Source organism: Saccopteryx bilineata, chromosome 7 (assembly GCF_036850765.1).
Source record: "Saccopteryx bilineata isolate mSacBil1 chromosome 7, mSacBil1_pri_phased_curated, whole genome shotgun sequence".
In the NCBI taxonomy this organism is placed as follows: Eukaryota; Metazoa; Chordata; class Mammalia; order Chiroptera; family Emballonuridae; genus Saccopteryx; species Saccopteryx bilineata.
The window spans coordinates 100,822,791-100,842,923 of record NC_089496.1 but is presented as its reverse complement, the minus strand read 5'-3'; the positions used below and the strand labels follow the sequence as shown (position 1 = coordinate 100,842,923).

General features: G+C 46.3%; 1 protein-coding gene across 18 annotated transcripts in view; it reads left to right on the top strand.

Moving 5' to 3' along the window:
* The window catches only part of ABLIM1 (actin binding LIM protein 1), a 279,086-nt gene extending 260,573 nt beyond the window's left edge, over positions 1-18,513 (top strand). For 3 of the 18 annotated variants that reach the window (XM_066238278.1, XM_066238274.1, XM_066238276.1), the window contains exons 15-21: positions 562-609; positions 4,076-4,222; positions 6,460-6,551; positions 8,266-8,371; positions 9,906-9,970; positions 10,624-10,684; positions 11,256-12,059. In XM_066238278.1, coding sequence (XP_066094375.1) covers positions 562-609; positions 4,076-4,222; positions 6,460-6,551; positions 8,266-8,371; positions 9,906-9,970; positions 10,624-10,684; positions 11,256-11,593 — 857 coding nt within the window. In that variant the 3' untranslated portion in view covers positions 11,594-12,059. Of the gene's footprint in view, positions 1-561; positions 610-4,075; positions 4,223-6,459; positions 6,552-8,265; positions 8,372-9,905; positions 9,971-10,623; positions 10,685-11,255; positions 12,065-12,102; positions 12,178-13,066; positions 13,148-14,283 lie in introns of those variants that run through there. The other 15 variants (XM_066238268.1, XM_066238270.1, XM_066238277.1 and 12 more) reach the window with 13 other exon arrangements.
* Positions 18,514-20,133: the final 1,620 nt, after the last annotated feature.

Sequence of the window (20,133 nt, the reverse complement as noted above, 5' to 3'; positions counted from 1 at the left end):
AATTTGGCCAATAGAAGTTAGGATTTTGTCAAACATCCTGGTAGCACATCAGACTAGCCTCACACATAAAAAAAAGTGTTTCTGTGTTTTAAAAAGTATATATACTCTTAATGTTACTACATTGCTTTCCACCGTTCCGCTCATTAGTTGAAAAGTAAATTGAGCCACTAGTATTTACTGGGAGCTCAATTTCTAGACAGTAGCAATTTGGGGACTTTCCCCAAACTGATTATGTCTTCTTCATCATAGAATGCTTGCATTTCTTCCTGTTGTAGTCCTACTTCTAGTGACATGTATGTGTATTTGAAATAAATGGCTCATGAGTTAATGGCATATCTGTATAGCCTAAGATGTATTACAAAGGAATCCATATCACTTGTCTATAGCAATGCGCTCATTCCTGTAATTTCTTCTTGTAACCTCACTCTTTGTAATACAAAAGTTGGCCTTCTGGGTTTTTTGTTCAAGCGTCTTTTGTTTGGTTTGCCTCTTGGTTTATCTGTTTTTCCCATCGCTGAACTGGTTCCCATAATCACACACCTTTGCTTTTCATTTCCACAGATCAAGGGATCAACATTTACCGAAAGCCACCCATCTACAAGCAGCATGGTAAAGCCTGCTTCCCTCCACGTTAGCTTTTAAGTCGCAGAGCCCGCTGGTCTCCTCTTGGCTGTCTTCTGAAAGGCTTCCCTGCCGCTGCTTTTGAGAATCAAACCAGGGTGCCCAGGAAATTACGCCTCGGTGTTCTCCTGGGGTGCAAATCATGTGAAATTGGTGTTCCTCGACGGAGGACACGTAGCTTGGTTCAGGAAGCTTCTAGCTCACGTCTGAGCCCATCAAACCACGTATCATTCCATTCACTGAGAAGAGGAAGGACCAGCCACACAATAATTCACCAGCACCCTCACAGGACTGTGTTGTGCTTTGCCATTAAATAATTTAGCCAACCTCTATAACAATTTGGATCAGCTTATAATTTGTTTCACTCATTAAAACTAGTGAAAGCCAGAGCTACCAGGAAAAATTAATTTGGCTAAGCCTACATCAGCATGGCTGTCTGGTTGCCCGGTTTCTTCTTCTTCTTCTTTTTTTTTTTTCCATTTTTCTGAAGCTGGAAACAGGGAGAGACAGTCAGACAGACTCCCGCATGCGCCCGACCGGGATCCACCCGGCACGCCCACCAGGGGCGACGCTCTGCCCACCAGGGGGCGATGCTCTGCCCATCCTGGGCGTCGCCATATTGCGACCAGAGCCACTCTAGCGCCTGAGGCAGAGGCCACAGAGCCATCCCCAGCGCCCGGGCCATCTTTGCTCCAATGGAGCCTTGGCTGCGGGAGGGGAAGAGAGAGACAGAGAGGAAAGCGCGGCGGAGGGGTGGAGAAGCAAATGGGCGCTTCTCCTGTGTGCCCTGGCCGGGAATCGAACCCGGGTCCTTGGTTGCCCGGTTTCTTAAAGAGCATGAAGACATCAGTGCCCTGGTGATGGAGTGGGTGGACGCACACTGACTGGCACAGAGCTGCCCTCGTCCCGTCTCCTCCCCTAAATGGCTCTGTGATTTAGGATGTCTCGGGCACAGTTTCTCTGTCCCTTGGTTTTCCCATCTGCAAACCCGGGGAGTGAGGCTAGTTTGTTTGTCTCTGAAACTCCTGCAAACTAAGAAACACTCATGCAGATTTCTAATGGCTCTTTCCTTTTCTGGGAATGTGGAAAGCCAGGAAATGACATTCCTATATGTAAATTACATTTTCCTGCACCATTATTAGGTCTCTAAAGGTTTATCTGCCATAAATCTTTGTGAATAGATAGAGAGAGCCAAGACTGGTCTTCAGGTGATTTCAGAAGATTCTACACCAATTGTGCCTGGAAATTTGAAGGCTGCCTTTAAAATGTAGTTGACACTAATGAGTCCCTAGGCATTAGGATGACATGAAAAGAAAATAAAGTTGAAAAGGCACAGGGTAAAAATTTTAGGCCATCATTCTAGGGGAAAAAGAGAAACTATATGTATTGTAATGGCTGTGGAACTATGGCTTTCTTCATCTGTTTTTTGTTTTGTTTTGTTTCTTTTTAAGATTTTACATCATGCGCTTGCTTTTTAAGTTTGTTAACATTTTTTTTGTTTGTTTTGTTTTTTATGGTTTAATGTCTTCTCACCCATTCATTAACATGTGAATGTTTACTGACTTCACCAATTCTAACGAGTAAGTACTGTTCGAAGTCCTGCTTTTTTTTTTTTCAGCTTAAGAGTAAGATCCCCAGAGTTTGATTTATCATTTTAGAGACTTTTTGAATACTAAACTCTCTAGGCTCTGCCTTTCTGAAAAGAAATAATCAAATAATGAAGACTAAAGACGAGATGATGTTAAATTAATTATTTGGAAGGGATTCATTGGCTTCTTTTCTTGAGGTTGACTTTGACTTGACTCTTGACTATCTTTCAGACTGTTGTCTTTAATTAAGAGTAGTGCAGTCAAAGCAGCACTTCCCAAGGACAGGCCACAAAACAGGTGTCGCAGGGCATAGAAATAGAGGTGATACCAGCCGCTGGGATCTGTACCCTGAGGCATTTGGAAAATGCTGGATTTAAATAGAGTCACACTTTTTTGGGGTTAACCAGAATTCAGTCTTGAATATGCCAGCACATTTTGTTATGAGGAGGCTATATTATTGCAGTATTTTCCAAGATGAGTTCTTTTCTCTCATGAGGTTAATGACTCAGAGAAACACTGTTCCAAGCCTTATTATTGCAAAGGGACAACCTTGGTCAAGTCACTTAAGCAAATCGAGACCTAGAGGTTTTCGACAAGAACGGGGACTTGGCCCTGGCTAGTTTGCTCAGTTGGTTAGAGCTTCCTCCCAAAGCGCAGAGGTTGCTGGTTCCTCCTCCAGTCAGCACACATATAGGACCAACTGATGTACCTGTCAATCTCTTTCTCTCTCTAAATAATAAAAAAAAAATTTTTTTTTAAGAACGGGGACTTGGAGCTGTAGATTGAAAAAGTTTTTTCCAGATTCAAAAATCTGTGACCCCCAAGGAGAGGGGGAGTTTTATTTAAAGCATTATAAATCGATTTTTGAAATGTTTAGTAACCTCCCACTGGGTCACTTTGCAGAATGAGCCAGAATTAGGAGCTGGCTCTTTATCCATTATCATTGATCCCGGTTTGTTAGGCTCCATCTCTGTGATTAGATTTGGGGCTCTATGCCAACGACTCCTCCTCCGAGCAGAGCCGTTAAAAACCCTGTGCACTAATGCTGCTGCTAGCCTGGCTTTTGTTGTTCTAAAGCTGGATGACTCACTTGTGTGTGCAGACCCTTGAGTTGTTCTAAAGCTGGATGACTCACTTGTGTGTGCAGACCTGTTTTGAACAAAACAGGGAGTGGGTTTAGCGTATGTAAGTCACAACGCTAAGTTCCTGTGTGCTGAAAGTGGGCGTTTCCATTCCCGTTTCTCCTGGGGCTCAAGGACACATACGTAATACATAGAGGTTGAAATGAACTGGACCAATATACTTATGGCCAAGAAGCCAAAGAGACAAAGCCAGCCGGCCCGTTTATAGTTAACAGCTACAGTCACATGACAGCATTGTGCTTTTAACTAAGCCCTTTAGTTTCAAATTACTAACTCAAATGTCTAGTTGTTCTAGGAATTTGTCCAGTGGAAACATCTAGGCTAGGGTGATGGGTATGTTCTATAACTGTGCTGTCCAGCATAGTAGTCACTAATCACATGTGGCTATTGAGTGCTTCAAAATGTGTAACAGAAGAACTGAATCTTAGTTTAATATTTTTTTCCTGTAATTTTATTAATTTAAATGTAAGTAGCACATGTGGCTTGGGCTGGACAGCACAGCCCCAAACAGACGTAAAGCAGACGGGAAATGAGGCTCTGTTTCTGGTGGAGCATCAGGGACGTGAGTCGAGCTGCCACTGGGCACCACTGAGTGGGCGGCTGACAGGCTGTAAGCAGAGCTCTATGGCGTTGAAACTTTTGCTGGAGAATAAGTCTATGCACGTGGGTTACCACCACGGCCTTGCAGAGACCTTTAGCTAAGCTCCCCCTGGTTCCGTCTAGATGCAGCTGCCCTGGCAGCCCAGAGCAAGTCTTCAGAAGACATCATCAAGTTTTCCAAGTTCCCAGCAGCCCAGGCTCCAGACCCCAGCGAGATCCCAAAGATTGAGACGGACCACTGGCCTGGTCCCCCCTCACTTGCCGCCGTAGGTATGCGACCGACCATCACAGCTAAGCCAATTGGACAGATTGCTAGGTGATCTCAAAATGAAGTGCTTAAAAATATGCAAAAAATAAAAATGTGTGTCCTATCATAAAGGTTTTTAAGGAAAGTGTGACCAAGAGGTAGAATAGTGGAAAGAACTAATGTGGTATTAATGTATGTGCAGAATGCTTCCAAGTTATAAACCCCCACCCCCACCACCACCAATCACGTGAGCCTTGCTCTAACCAAATCACCAAGATGCAGAACTGGTCTAAAAATGAGGTACATGGACCCTCGGAGTCATGACTGCAAAATCAAGTAACTCTTTTGAACACCGTTGAATCAGAGCCTCCTGGCAAGGACACTGTTCTATATAATTAGAAATTAGTGGGTGAATTACCCAAGTGTCCACAAAAGCAGGATTTCTTTGAATGAGATTTGTTTTAGACTATTTCTGGATGTGATTACAGTTCTCTTAACCACCAACCTTAACTCTGAAGCACTTTTACTTTTCTTACGAGGTCATATCCTCCGTTTCTAAGAAGGGCTGCTCCAGAGTAATGCGTGTCCTGAAACACCACTCGTGTCAAGTTCTGTGACTTTACATCCCTCATCTCCATGATTCCGTGCTACAATGTCCCATTGGAGCTGTTTCATTCTTTGCTTTGAACCACGAATTTATGCTTTAGAATCATGTCTGTGTCTTTCCTGTTTTGTCAGTTGTGAAATCACTTGGCCGAAAAAGTGCTTATGAGCAAACTCAGAAGCTAATACTGAAATTTTATCCAGTTGGCTTTACAAAGATACGACTATCTTATCACATTTCTTTTGACACTGAAAGGCCTTCAATTTTCCAAACTTTTCAGATTTTTTCTTATCATGCTATCTCTTTTCAATTTATTTTTAGAATAACTTTTCCAAGCAATATAAGTAGATTTGAAAGCAATTTACGATCTAGAAATAGTTGAAGGGAAACTCTTATCTCTTGGATTCATTACTCACAAGTATTCTATGCATGATGTTGACTTGAGACCTAGCCACTTCTTGCAAGCTCATGCTCATTAATTTTTATTAATATAAAGAGGGAATATTCACCTTGACATTTATGATTTTAGGAACTAAAAATCAATCATCAGCTTTTCTCTGCCTTTGAGGTTCCTAGTTCAGTCACATTGCAGCCAGACCCAGCAGGGACAGGAAAAGTAATGTTTTGTTGTTGAAACCGTCATCACCAAATAGTTTAAAGTTCTTTGGGGTTCCAAAATGAAGACAATTTCTGGTCTATTTTAATCAAAATAAGAAAAACAGAGACTGTTAAAAGTTTGTTTTGATTAGATTAGCAAGCTTTCCTGTTTCCTCCCACAGCCGAATTAATCCAAGCAATTTAGGAAAAACAGCAATTATCTTAATTCTCCAACCAGTAAGATAGAGTCTTTCTTTCCACCCCCTGTCTCCCCTTTACCGGGAAGCTTAAAATTTGTTACATGGATTGCTCTACTGTACCAAAGTAAATAACTTTTTAGCTATATTGCTACATTGAGAGTTTTTATCAGTAGAAAACTTTTTGGTGATCATTTTAAAAGGATTGAGGAAAAGGAAGTGCTGGAGCCCCAACCCTTAATAGAAAAAGTGTACTTGTTCATAAGATTATTAAGGGTAGAAGATAGGGTGATATTATGGCAAGCCTATATATTCAGCAAAATCTATATATATACTGCTCACAAAAATTAGGGGATATTTCAAAATGAATATGAAGTGATACAATATCCCCTAATTTTTGTGAGCAGTATATATATAAGATTTTAAAACGTCATAAAAGAGTGCCTATTACCAGGTACGGAAATGAGTTCGGATTTCACTCCATTTCAAAATTGACCTCAGGGATATCAAAATAGTAAGTGTAGAGGCCCCTCCCACGGACTGCAGAGCTCTGACCCGTGATCAGTGGGGTGACTTGGAGCCGATCGCAGCGGCAGACCCGAGTTTTAATTGAGCGGACCGATTCTCGCGAGGCCGCAGTCCACACCTCACCGGATCACGACTGGCTTGTCCCACAGCCCCGGTCGAGAACCCAGCCAGCAGTGCTGAGGGGATGGTAGGCTCCTTTTTCCTTGTGCCGCTCATTAATGGTCAGGACCCCGCTGACTGCGACAGCCCGACAAGCTGAGCGCAGGTGGACCAGTCCCGTACGACCCCCTCGCCGTGCGGCTAACGTGAGAGGTTGTCTTTGCTGTGGCATTAGGAGCTGACACGCGACGCAGATCTAGCGGCAGAGAGGAGGACGACGAGGAACTGCTGAGACGCCGGCAGCTTCAAGAGGAGCAGTTAATGAAGGTCTGTCCTGAAACTACCTCGCCGCGGTCTGCAAGTTGGCTCATGTTTTTGGAATGATGACTATGGGCAAGCCCCCCTTCCCCCCCCCCCAGATGGGCAAGGAGTGGTCCCAGCACTCAGGGGCTTGCGCCTAGTTATTGTCATTTGACAGAGTACTTAGTGGGTTCCAGAGGGAATGACCTGGAGGCTGGAAGTCAGAGGGATGCGTAAGGTGTGGGCTTTGTGCCGGGAGAGTGAGACCCTGTGTGGGGCCTGTGTGTGTGGCACGTGCTGAAAGGATGCCAACGGGCCAGGCACATCCAAGGGGTAGGCCCAGGTGGCTCAGCACCTCCCTTCCCTTGGGCAGGCTCTACTAAAGGAATTCCCTGAGAAAACTGAGCCTTTCCCCAAGTCCTTCCACAGGACTCAGGGACCTCATGTGTATAGGGCCAGGAGGGAAGGGACAAAATACACTGCCACCAGGAAGGCCTCAGCGTCTCTCCCACCCTCACATGGGCCTGCCGTGTCCCAAAGGCCAATAGGAAGAAAGGCAGTAACAGCCTGGTGCGGAGGGGTCCTGGAATGGTCAACTCCCACAAATGAGGGTTTGATGAATCCCTTCCAATGACATTTTCCCAAGCTACTTAATCATATGGGAAATGCACATGATAAGGGTTACATGGAGGGATAGGACACAACGTTGCATTTGTGCTAGGATCCTGGTTTTGTATAATATGTGCATAAAAAGGATGGGATGGATATAAAGCAACATGTAAATAGCTTTCTCTGAGTGGTGCTTTATGGGTTTTTCCTCTGGGTTTTCTAAAATTTCTACAATGAGCATGTGTTATGGTTTTTTTTCCCTCTCTCTCTTTCTTGTTTTTAAACAAATCAATGTTTCTTTTTAAAGGCTACTATCCTCAGTCTCCCTTTCCTGCATTAAAAATCCACACACACACTCACATCAACCACCCGAGGTCACCTGCTGGCACTCTGGGGGAGGACAAGGGAGGGCAAGCATTCTTCTGACGTGGAGCCTGACTTAGGGAGATGCGGCCTCGTCGAGGAAAGACAGGCTGAGGGTTCAGGTCCAGAGCCAGGCCTGGCCCTTGGGGATCCACCTGCACTGAGTCTGTACACATCCCGGCTCCCCCAGAGTCAGGACCTTCCTGCAGGACCTTCTGAATGGAAATGACATTGTCCCTGGAAGTTATTGCCGGCTTCGCTTCCATTTCTGTTTTCTTTTTTTAAAATTTTTTTATTTAATTAATTGTGTTTACATAGATTCTAGGGTCACCCCGAATGCATCCCCCCTTTCCCCTATTCCCCTCAACATCTCCCTGCCCCCCTCCCTACAGTGCCCTCCCCCCTTCCCTTCAGGTTTATCCCATCCTCTCATCCCCTTTCCCTCTGTCCTCTTTTCCTCTGGTCCCTGTGATCCCTCCTCTGTCTCAATTCCGTTCCTCAGTTCTCATTACTCCTTGGATTTCTCACATGAGTGAGGTCATATGATATTTTTCTTTCTCTGCCTGGCTTATTTCACTCAACATAATAGTTTCCAGGTCCCTCCATATTGTTGCAAAATTATTGTTCACAATAGCGAAGATCTGGAAACAGCCCAAGTATCCGTCGGTGGACGAGTGGATTAAAAAGCTGTGGTACATATACACAATGAAATATTAGGGGGCTATGAAAAAGAAGGAAATATTACCATTGATGTTTTCTTTGTGAATAGCTCAACTCAGGCCTGGGGCAGCTGATCCTGAAAGAAGAGATGGAGAGGGAGGGCCGGGAGCGGTCATCGCTGTCAGCCAGTCGCTACGATTCTCCAATCAACTCAGGTGAGCAGGAGACCCACCGCCTCCCCTGAGCCGAGAGCCGGTCACCTACCTGCAAGCGGCCGACCTTGACTGTGCCCGGAGAGGCAGGGACATGTCTCCGGGAAACATGTCTCAGTTCTCATTACTGAGTATAGGAAAGGGAGTATAGGAAACCATGTCCTGTCAGCTTAGCTTATGGACATGGCGTGGTTCCTCCTGAAGTGTGTGTTTTCTTTCTGCTGCAAGTGGGGGAGCCCTTAGACCATCGCAAGCCCACGAGGGTCAGAATAGTCATCTCTGAGGGAGACGGCGTGAAGGAAGCCCACCTAGAGAACAGGATGCTTTTGGACTGCAGAGCATGAACAACTTTTTCTAAGCAGTATAATTTTACATCAGTATATTCAGTGCAAGAGCTGAAGACCAATGGTGGTGTCCTCGACACTTTTCGAAGATCACTTAGGTCCTGGGCTGACCTGGTCTATCAGGATATCTCTCCACCCACCAGATCTCTTCTCCCATGCTCTAAACTAGTGCCTGGCTTCTCTCCTGCGGGTTCTTTAAAAATGTATTTACTGTTTACTCTGTGCAAGAGTTGTTGCTAACCATGATTTCATCTCACCTTCACGAAGTGCCAGTGAAGCGGGTGCTATTATTACCACTATTATTATCCCAATTCTGTAGCTCAGGTACACGAAGCTTAAGCAAGTTACCCAAGGTCCCATCGCTAATAACCAGCCAAATTTGGATTTAAGAATCCAGGTTTCATAACCCCAGAGCCTACAGTCTTAACTGGACACCCTGCTGCCCCTCATGGATGCCTCCCTGGCATTGGCCTTGGGTCAGGTGGTTTGCTAGTCTTTAGTTTTAGCTAACTCTGTGATTACATTCTGTAAGGATACATAGCACTATAGCGACACGGGTCAAGAATGAAGGCTTACAAAGATGGAACGCCGTGGCCAGAGGTGCGCTGTTGCCAAGTTGCAAAGGCAGAATTCAAGTGCAGATCTGCCTTCCCCAAAGCCCAGCGGTGTACGAGGCAACCATCCTGTTGATGGGACACCCTATGCCAGGCCTCCCAGGAGTCCAACTGTGGCTGGCCAGTAGGTCTCCATAACTTCATGGTTGACTTCTGGGTCCGTGATTGCTGCCATCAGTGGAGGCCTGGGCTTGTACATCCAAATAGCCCTGGGTTCAAACCATTGCTCAGCCATTTACAAGCTGAGTGGCCTTGGGCAAGATACTTAACTTTCCTTCTCTCCTGGTTCTCCTGCAACATGGAAATAATAAGAGTGTTCTTCCGGTTGTACAGAGGGTTTAGAGATAAAGGAGGTAGGGTAAGTCTTCCTCCCTCCCCCTCCTGGGGAATATCACTGCCCGCGCACTCTCCGCCTCACCCAATATGGTGGCATATTGTGAACATTTCAGCCTAGTATTATTTGGATTATTTTTCTCTAAGTCTTCTCATCTGTAAGGTAGAAAATACATCGCCAATTTCATTAGAGACTAGAGCTTCTTGTTTCCTAACAACTGCTTGTTTCCCTCTTTCTCATTTAAGGATCACATGTTCTGTCATCGAAAACCTCATCTCTCCCGGGCTATGGAAGAAACGGGCTTCACCGGGTAAGGTTTTTCCTCCCACTGTTTCTGAGTCTGTGCCCTCTTCAGTCTTGGGTGAAGTGCTGACATATTGGCTGGAAATGTCTGACAGTATGATCTCAGGGTTAGACAGCAATGAAAATGGTAGTCTCGCTCATCAGTTAAATCAACCTGAGTCACAGGCAAAATAAATATTTCTATTGAAAGACAGAGAAGTTGACTTTAGATGAAAGAATAGCCAGGGTAAGTTCATAGGAAGAACTCAATTAAGTCATAGGGTGGTGAATAGTTCTACAATCAAGCAAAAAGTACTGATGTGAGCCTTTATCTCTGCTATGAAAAGGTACATGTAGGAAAGTCTTTTGCCACCTGCCTACCCCCAGAAACACGGAATAACTAATTGTGTAACTAGGTGGGGAAACGTTTTATTATTTATTAGCAAGAGATCCTTGCTTTACCAAGGACCTGCTGAGCAGTGGTATCGGATGTCCTACCAAAGACAAAGAGATTTCACAGGCTTAGAAGAAGAAACGGGAGAAAATTATGAGCGCCCAGGAATTCGGCTTGGGAAGAATTGTTAGGTTTTGTAAATTCTTTCTCCCTCTTCACCTGTCTCCCAAACAATCACTGTGGAATAGATTTTCTAATACTGTTTTGTTTTTTTCTTCTCATTTCAGCCCATTTCTACAGACTTCGCTCAGTACAACAGCTACGGGGACGTCAGCGGGGGAGTGCGAGGTGGGCCCTGCGGCCGCTCTGGTGACTGGCTGGCTGAGGTTGAGCAGAGGTTAAACAGTGACAAGTACATTAGTGGGCCCACATGCTCCCTCTGCGAGCTAACAGAGCATTTACTAAAATCTCAAGGGCTCTCTAGTGACTTGAGACGATGAGGAGCGAGTTTATAAGAATGCATTCATCGCTCCTACTGTGTACTGAGCGCTCAGTTAAATATGGGGAGTTACAGTGGTGGGTGGCCCCTACCTTCAAAATGCATATGTCAGAGAGAGAGAGAGAGAGAGAAGTTTCGTGTGATAAATGCTGTGATCAGAGATGCAGAGAAAGCAGAAATGCCCTCAGGTTGTCAGGGGAAACTTCCATGAGTAAAAGGTATTTTAACTCATAACTAAACCCCAGCAGGCGTTTCCTGCCTTGGGGCGGATGGGCTGAGTGTGCAGAGACTAGGAGCAGGGAGAGCACACGCATCATGGGGGGTGTTGGGGCAATGGCAATAGGACGTAGTCTCTCTGTTAACATGTCCGTGTTTCTCTGTGGACTGTGCCTTCTGACGATTTCTCTCTTCTCTTTGCAGACTACCAGGTACGGAACACGGCCTCTCCGGGGTTGGCCACACCAAACAGGACAGCCATTTTTCAATCCGGATGTGTGCTGCTTCCCCAGGAAAGGGTCTCTGTTGAGAAGCTGCTGATTTGGGTTGATCCCTGTGATCATGAGCCCATAGCTGTGAGGGGCCTTGGCCGCAGGCATGCCTGCACCCAGGTCAAGCTGTCCCTGCAGGTCTTGGGGACATGGCATGAACCAGGTGTCAGAGGCCTCTCTTCCTCTGGCCTTGAAGAGTTCTCTAGGGGGTGGGGAGTAGACCAGCATCAGGGGTCCACCCATGTACTGTTTATTTCCTTCTCGTTATAACAACTCAGGACTTCAGTCCACCTCCCTCCCCCCATTGCCTGGTCTCATAGAAAACAAACTCCTGTCTTGGCCAAAAGGAAAGAGATACTTTGGAATTATTCCTTTTTTTCCTCCAACCTAAACCCTGTGAAATTATGAAAGAGAATGAGAAGAGGGAAAGTATGCAAAGAAACGTAAGATAAAAATAAGAAATTGACCATCATAAACTTGACAGTTTGTTTTTTTATGTACCCTATACTTTCATGCTTGTTGGCTAAATGCAGGGACTAGTCAGTACAGTGAAGCCAGAATATTTCCCCAACTTGGTTACAAAACAGCAGTATCCCAGTGCTTATTCATTCAACAAGGAGGTCATTTTGAAAAATCCATAGTAGTAATGAAGGTGACACATCTAGAGATCAGTGAAGAGGCTTTGAGAGCCACACAGGAAGATCTGGGAGGCCACAGGGTCCTCCCGCCAGCCCCCACGTGGTCACACGCTCCTCCTGGAACCCGCCTCTCTGTTGCAGACCCTCCCGGACGGCCACATGCCTGGGCTGAGGATGGACCGGGGAGTGTCTATGCCCAACATGTTGGAACCAAAGGCAAGTGCAGCTGTTCTCTTTCCTCTCCTACGGGAATGGCAAGCTCAGACTTAATCCTGAGAGGGATCTGGTTTTCTGTCCTTTCGCCATCCTCAGTGCTGAGGCCCATCCGGTTCTAGGCTGGTGCGCTAGGCAACCATGTCAGAAAGCACCTTGCTGTCTGGCTTGCTTTGGCATACGGAGCGGGTCTGAGCCCTCACGGAGCGTGGCGCCACGTGTTCACGGGAAGCACCAGCACGTCTCCTGTGACCTCGGGATTAACTTGGCCCCTGCCACGAGCACTGCAGAGTGTCCCAGACAGGGTGACCAGCATGTCCCAGTTTGCCCAGGACTTCCCAAGTGTTAGCACGGAAAAGTCTTGCCTCCCGGGACCCTCTTCGACCCCGGGCAAACCGGGGTGGTTGGTTGCCCTCGCTCCAGGACATCCTGTACCTCCAGAGTTGTTCGACGGCCGTGCTCCTTGATGACACTAACTGGGCCTTATTTCAGCATGTCACCCACTCAGACACGGCTTCTGGGTCAGCCTGGCTCCGTGGGTCCGTGAGCCAGCCCTGGAACAAGCTGGCTGAAGTATATGTAAAGGCACCCTACCGTATCACACGTGTACCCGTAATTTCAGTTCTCTTCTAATTTTCACTTTCGTCCCCAGAACATGGTAAATTTGTATTTGCTCACCCAGCAGAACCCTCCAAAGCCACAGTGCCACGTGAGACACTTGGTGGGCAGTGGGGAAAATGTACGAACCTGTCCCGTATGCTAGAAACTCACACGGTCCCGTTATAGTCTTAGCAGCCACATCTTGGGAGTGCTAGATTTTAGGTAGGTTCTGCTTGTTGATCAAATGTCCAGCAGTGTTCTAGAAGAGGTGTTTTTTTCCTTAACTTCTCAGATATTTCCATATGAAATGCTCATGGTGACCAACAGAGGGCGCAACAAAATCCTGAGAGATGTGGACAGAACGAGGCTGGAGGTAAATAAATAAGTAAAAACTGAGTCCCAACTGCAGCCCCCTGAGCATTTCCTTCAACTTTCCCCTAAAACATGCTTCTGTGAAGGCAAATAATAACAATATTAATAGTAATAATAATAATAATATAAATAAAGGATCAACCTCTCATTGTAGGGAGAATTTAGTTATAAGTTTGGAGAAAAGCCCACACTTACACTTACAAGGTCAACATTAAGTAAAACCTGGAAGAACGACCCAGGAGACCCAGTGTGATTTTAGTCCTTTTCTTTGGGACCTTGGTGTTGCCATTATTATGGCTGGTGGCGCAGATGGACTCCCCCTCCCCCTTCAGATGGCCCAGTCCCCGTCTTTCCCCAAGCCTCCACTGAGGTCTTGGAGAGCAGGCAGAGAAGGCTCGGTGAAGAGATTTGTTCTGAGCAGGTTTCTCTTGTGGCTGCTTCCGCATTCCCTTTCGAAGGGTCATCTGGGCACTCATACTCCCTTAGACATGGAAGACTGGTCTTAGTATTTTTCCATCTGAATGATTTTAATTAAGAAAAGCCCTGGCTGCCGGCCTCATAAAGAATCGTTCTTTTTCCCTGACAAAAGGCAGTACCTTTGTAAGCAAGGTCAGCCTGGCACAGAGAACCATGGCTCCAGCATCCTAAGAGAACTCTTTTAGGCGGGACAGCAGATGACTGTTCTCCTTGATGGTAGACCAGGCATCCATCCACCTCAACTCCTATCACCAAGCCGGGAGAAAGCCCGGGGCTCCCCGAGGGCCACTTTGGAAGGCTCTCTTTGGCTTTCTTATTGTTATGGTCCATTTTCTCTCATCGTCTCAATATCCCAAGGACCTGAAGTAGCATCACCTCCAGCACAGTAAACCACCCGCCTATGTCCCATCACCCTCCAGTGTTGTTACAATAATCATTAGTATTCCGCCAGCTCTTGTGTGTGGTGAGGAGGGGGCCTCACCCGGCCCAACCAGGTAAGGAATAATGAGATCCAGCCCCTGTTGACAAGCCTCAGAGGTATGCTCCTCTTCCGCCATTCTGCCTTGCTCTTCAAGGTGATGACTTGCAGGCTGGAGAGCAGCTCTCGAGGCCATCTGTGTGGCCATGAGGACTCACCTGGGCTCTTTTCTCCCTCCACAGCGCCACCTAGCGCCAGAAGTGTTTCGGGAAATCTTCGGCATGTCCATACAGGAGTTTGACAAGTTACCTCTTTGGAGACGCAACGACATGAAGAAAAAAGCAAAACTCTTCTAAGTCCCACACATAGACAGCAATTAGGAAAAGGACAGACGGTGGCAGTGACCCATAGGATGTTGTATTAAGGCCCAAATGTGATTGTAGAATTTGCAAACTACTGTCCCTCAGCAACGACAACAAGGGGAAGAATCTGGTTAAAACACCCAGGAGCCAACCATTGGTCCAACCAACGGCAACACCTGCCAAGAAGCAATGGGGTAGAAACCTCTCTGTTCCCACACTCGACAGTAGCGTTCACATGTGACCTTCTTACATCACCTGATGCACACAACAGGAGCTCCTCCTCTCGTTTCCCTTTAACTGTCGTCCAACAATAGTGCCGACTGTACGGATAAGAGCCAGCAAGTGCCCTTAGGATGCCGCATGGAAAAAACGCAGCTGCTGTAATTCCAAAGTATGACTGTATTTATTCTGTAGCATTGTGGCCGAGAAGGAAGAGCCGGAGGGGCCTGCCCGCGTGCTGGCAGCCGTTTGCACATGCCTCTGCCCACAGGCCTCCCACTGCCCTGGGCTCCACAGGGTGGAGACCCAAACTCACTGTGGGAACCCAGCGCTCCGCCTGAATGGGCTGGTGAGCAGCCGGAGTCATTTTTAACAAGCTCTTGTTCTCTACTGTTGGCCCGGACCTGGTTTGCAAATCACTTAGCTATTATTACAAAAAAAAATTAAGAGAAAAAGAAGGGAAAGGAATGAAAGGCAAACCTCCTTCGCTCTTTTTCTGCTTCAGATAGTGTGATTCACTCTTCTTCCCACCAAGGATGGGAGCTGTCCCTGGCCCCCCAACCCCCATCCCCTAACCTCACCCCCCCCACTTTGTAAAGAAAGGAAAGGGAAAAATTGTCTCCAGATTGGCACAGTTGCATGCTGTTAGGTGTTTTTTGCCCAGGGGCCATGGCATTTCTGGCAAAAAAAAAAGTCCTGCGTCCTCCTGATGCGAGTTCCCGTCTTCTGTCTGCTCTGCCTCTGGCATCCTCGGAATTGAATCACAGCCACGCTGGTTTTGCACTTAAAAGGTCTTTTCAATAGTAGGCTGAGGAAAGGCATGGTTTTCTGTTTTAAATCTCTGCAACTCCAAGGCAGATTGCCTGAAACTGACTTATTTTGGCCTTTTTAGTGTCTCTTGCCTAGCACCATTGACTCCGTGGTGTGTGCATGCGCGCACATGCATTGGGCCTGCTAACTTATTTTGCAAACGGCCAGACCTGTGGAGACCAGCTGTTCTTCGGTCTGGAGCCAGACTGCAGCGTGCAGTTTTGCCCCTTTGTACGTATCAGTTGCCTCTTGCTTCATTTATTACTTCTGCTGTCCCATTGTCTCTATGACATCACTTGCATTGGCAGCCTGTGTGTCCCAGTCCTGGACTTGCTCTGGTAAAGTGTGAGGGGTGGGGAACCACTGTGTATGCCCAGTGTTTCCTTGTCACCATCCATAACAAGGGTTCCAGCACTCGGCTGGTGGAGATGGGGCTGTCGGGATGGGGTTGATAAAGGACCCTCGATGTTCCCATTGGTTAATGAGGTGTGCCCCCTGCACGGCCAGATCAAATATCCATGTACGGGAAACTGCACTGATAAAGAACTGAGCCCAAAGCCTGTTCCCTCTAATGAAGCTTTTCTTTTCTTGTATCTTTTGAATTTGATGCAGCATCCCAATCTTAGAAGGGAGAAAAGCTTCTCTCCCTGTCAAGCGTATTAGCAAATTTAAACTACACCATGCAGGTGGGCACTGCCTGAAAATGCCAGTAGCCTCCTGTTTGCGAGCAGAGCAGTGCTGTGCTCTGGAGAGGGGACACTGAACCCTAATGTAGAGTGTGCTCCCCATGTCTACCCCAAAGCAGAAGGCTCCGGCTGGAGAGATGGTTGATGAGGCAACAACCTGCTTCTCCTAACTGCCAAATCCAATCTACAGGCTACAACACGCCATCAGTTTTGTTAAACGGGGCTCAGCATGCGTATTCTCCAAATGTCCAGGCTACTGCACCAGGGGCTCAGTATTCTCTGCTTGAACCCTGCCCTGCACTACACATACAAATTCCAGTAGTTAACACAGTCAAATAAATGGGACTATCTGCTTTGGGAATGGAGTCATACACCTGGCAAGCTTCCCTGGTGCAGACAGAAGGGCTACATTTCTGAGTGTTGGGATTCCTTAGGATTCTTTCAGCACCCTGATTATGTGGAGCAGAAGAGGCCTCTGACGGCACCATGAGAGTCAGTGCTTCCTTTTGAGATTCCTCCCATAAAAGCCAGGATACCACATAGTCTTCCTGTGTGATGTATGACGGGACACAGGGAGCGTTGGAAAACGTGTACCGCAAGCTACATAATGGCACTGTGTTTTGGGTTAGTTATGAAATGTTTGTAATGTGACTTCTTCAGTAACTAACGATAAACTGCTTATTCTCTGAAACCTTGACCAGAGAAGCTAGAGTTAATGGGTAATAAGGTGGAAAAAAACAAAACACAGGAGTTTTTATTTGTCATGTCCCCCTTCTCCCAAATCTGTTGCTTCTGAGCTGAGACGAGAGCAACTCTTTTCAATCCTCAGCCTCCCGGTCTGGTTACGTCAGTCACCTCTTCTTGGAGAAGTCTTTGCTGGAAATGTTTATAAAACTTTTACCTAAATTTCTTTACACTTGAAAGCAAACACCATTTTTTCTAAAGAATTGCTTCTCGGGTGATTATATAAAATATATATGCTTTTGCTAGTTTAAAAAATTCAAATGAACCACTTTTGACTAAGTAAGTCCTTCTAAAAACTCTTTTAAGCCAACTTGGTGTTAGCGTTCGCCTGTGTGTAGAAGGGGCAGGTGACCCCTTCAGGCTGTGAGTGACCCCACTGGGCTTTCTCTCTGACTGTCATGAACGAAGGTGGAAGTTGAACTGTGTCCCCAACGCTTCAGCGTCCTCTGGAGCAGGCTCAGTTTTTACGAATCCCTGTTCTGTATTTCTGGTCACCGTTTAATCATTACTTCCTAAGCAGCCTGGATTTTTTGTTGTTGTTTTACTCAACCTTGATTTTATCTGATGTTTAAAATTATTTTCCTTTGACACACCAAGTATTTGTCAGTGTGCTCTAAAGCTCACTCATTAGTACTCCTTTTAGAAGAATGTCAGAAAAGGAGATTCTTTTGGACTTGAAATTTGCAATGACAGCATCTCATAGGGATGATGTGTATTAAGGGAACTACCCAACTGTGTTATAATGAAAAGGAATGAGAAACTTTTACTTTGGCATTAAAAAAAAATCACTGTCCTTCCATTTGCTGCCCAGGAAACTGTGGGGAGGTGGTGACTGAGACACATTGCAGATGGATGTTTGTGTTTCTGTTTGGTCAAGTTTCACCAACGGCCAGCTGGGAAAGAAAGGGGGAGATGGACAGTTGAAGCTGAAAGGAGCTTTCTAAACAATGTTTGTATACACGGCAAAATTAAAGAAACCCAACATGTTCTGATGCTTAACGTAACAGAGCGGCAATTGTTAGCATTAAATAAGGTTCTTCCTCAAAGTGTCTCTGCAAGAGTGAAGACCCCTAAGTCATTTTCTGAGCCCGTTCACCAAAGGTAGGAGAGGAGACCGTCTACGCCCACATTCAAGAAGGCGGTGAGCCACTTCACCGTGACCTATGCATACGGTCCTCTATCCTCCGGAAGAGAAAACGGATGTCCACAAAGTTGATGTTCTCTGAGGGTTGTACACCCAGACCCACTGGTCACAAATGTGTGTGATTTCCGTGAGTTGCCAGCAGTCCGGCTTTGATGTTCTCCCAATTCTTTCCATTTCAGTTGGGTTTAGAGAATTTTTTTTTCAAGTGTTGGAAGGTCTGCTGTTCTTCCTACCCTCCCTCCACTTTCCAGAACTCTGGAAGCAAATGTTTGGAAGAACTGCTGTGTAAAAGATGTGTCGTGTCCTCCCGTGAAAGTGAATGGTTGTCCATCTGCACCCCGGGCACCACGTTGCTGGTCTGCAGAGGCGGCCAGTGGCCCGCGTAGCTGCGCTGACGATCCAGACCTCCTCCACGCTCCTGCTGCAGCGGCACTCGGCCCTCTGCACTGTCCCCTGCGTCCCTGTTGTACTCACGACTCGGTGAATAAAGTGCGTGCTCTATTCGTAGATGCCTCCGCGCTGTGTCTGCTTCCGTTTCCCTGCTTCCTCCCGAAGGTTGGTGTCATTTGTAAAAGCACCAGCCCAACTTCTGATAACCGAACAAAATCAGAGTCAAACCCAAGTCTTAGTAATGCATCTTTATCATAAGACAGCGGGTCGGAGGGGGCAACCCAACAGAATGGTCACGTGCTAGTCCAGCACTGTGAGCCCAGTTCTCCAGACCACAGTGACCAAGTTGACTAAAGAAAAACAATTTTTTTTTATTAAATTTTATTTTTTTAATGGGGCAACAACAATAAATCAGGATACATATATTCAAAGGTAACAAGTCCAGGTTATCTTGTCATTCAATTATGTTGCATACCCATCACCCAAAGTCCGATTGTCCTCTGTCACCTTCTATCTAGTTTTCTTTGTGCCCCTCCCCCTCCCCCTTTCCCTCTCCCTCTCCCCCTCCCCCCATAACCACCACACTCTTATCAATGTCTCTTAGTTTCACTTTTCTGTCCCACCTACGTATGGAATAATGCAGTTCCTGGTTTTTTCTGATTTACTTATTTCACTTCGTATCATGTTATCAAGATCCCACCATTTTGCTGTAAATGATTCGATGTCATCATTTCTTATGGCTGAGTAGTATTCCATAGTGTATATGTGCCACATCTTCTTTATCCAGTCATCTATTGATGGGCTTTTTGGTTGTTTCCATGTCCTGGCCACTGTGAACAATGCTGCAATGAACATGGGGCTGCATGTGTCTTTACGTATCAATGTTTCTGAGTTTTGGGGGTATATACCCAGTAGAGGGATTGCTGGGTCATAAGGTAGTTCTATTTTCAGTTTTTTGAGGAACCACCATACTTTCTTCCATAATGGTTGTACTACTTTACATTCCCACCAACTGTGGATGAGGGTTCCTTTTTCTCCACAGCCTCTCCAACATTTGCTATTACCTGTCTTGTTAATAATAGCTAATCTAACAGGTGTGAGGTGGTATCTCATTGCAGTTTTGATTTGCATAAGAAAAACAATTTTCAATTGAGCTGTTGCACTGGCCAGTGTTGGAGTCTGTTTGTGACATAGTCTCATCTCTTAGGCAAGGCTAGGCTTTGGGGAGGGTTGAGGACAAGAGCTGCTGAACTTTTATGAGCGCGGGCCATTCTACTAAGAAACGAGATGCAGAGGGAAGGAAACATCTTTCAAATCTTTGACCTCCCCTGCGTTATCAAATCTGAAGTGAAGGAAACCTACATTTTGATTTATTGGCTCGTCACTGCCAACATGCAGGGCTTGCCAGAGAATGCAAGGATGTCTTTAGACTCGGTGGCCCCTGCTCACGGCTGGCTGCCCTGCTGTCTGTCTGTCCAGCCTGCTGCCTCTGTCCAGCCTGCTGTCCTAGTCCACTTGGGCTGCCAGAGCAGCAGACCGGGGGCTGGGAGGCTTGAACAGCAAACACATTTCTTATGGTCTGGAGTCTGGAAAGTCCACAGTCAAGGAGCTGGTTAGATCAAGTGCCTGGTGAGAGCCTGCTGGGTTTTTAGATGCTGCCGTATTGCGTGTCCTCACATGGTGGACAGCAGCGAGAGGCACCAAGCTCCCGCAAGCCTCTTATCAGAGCACTAATCC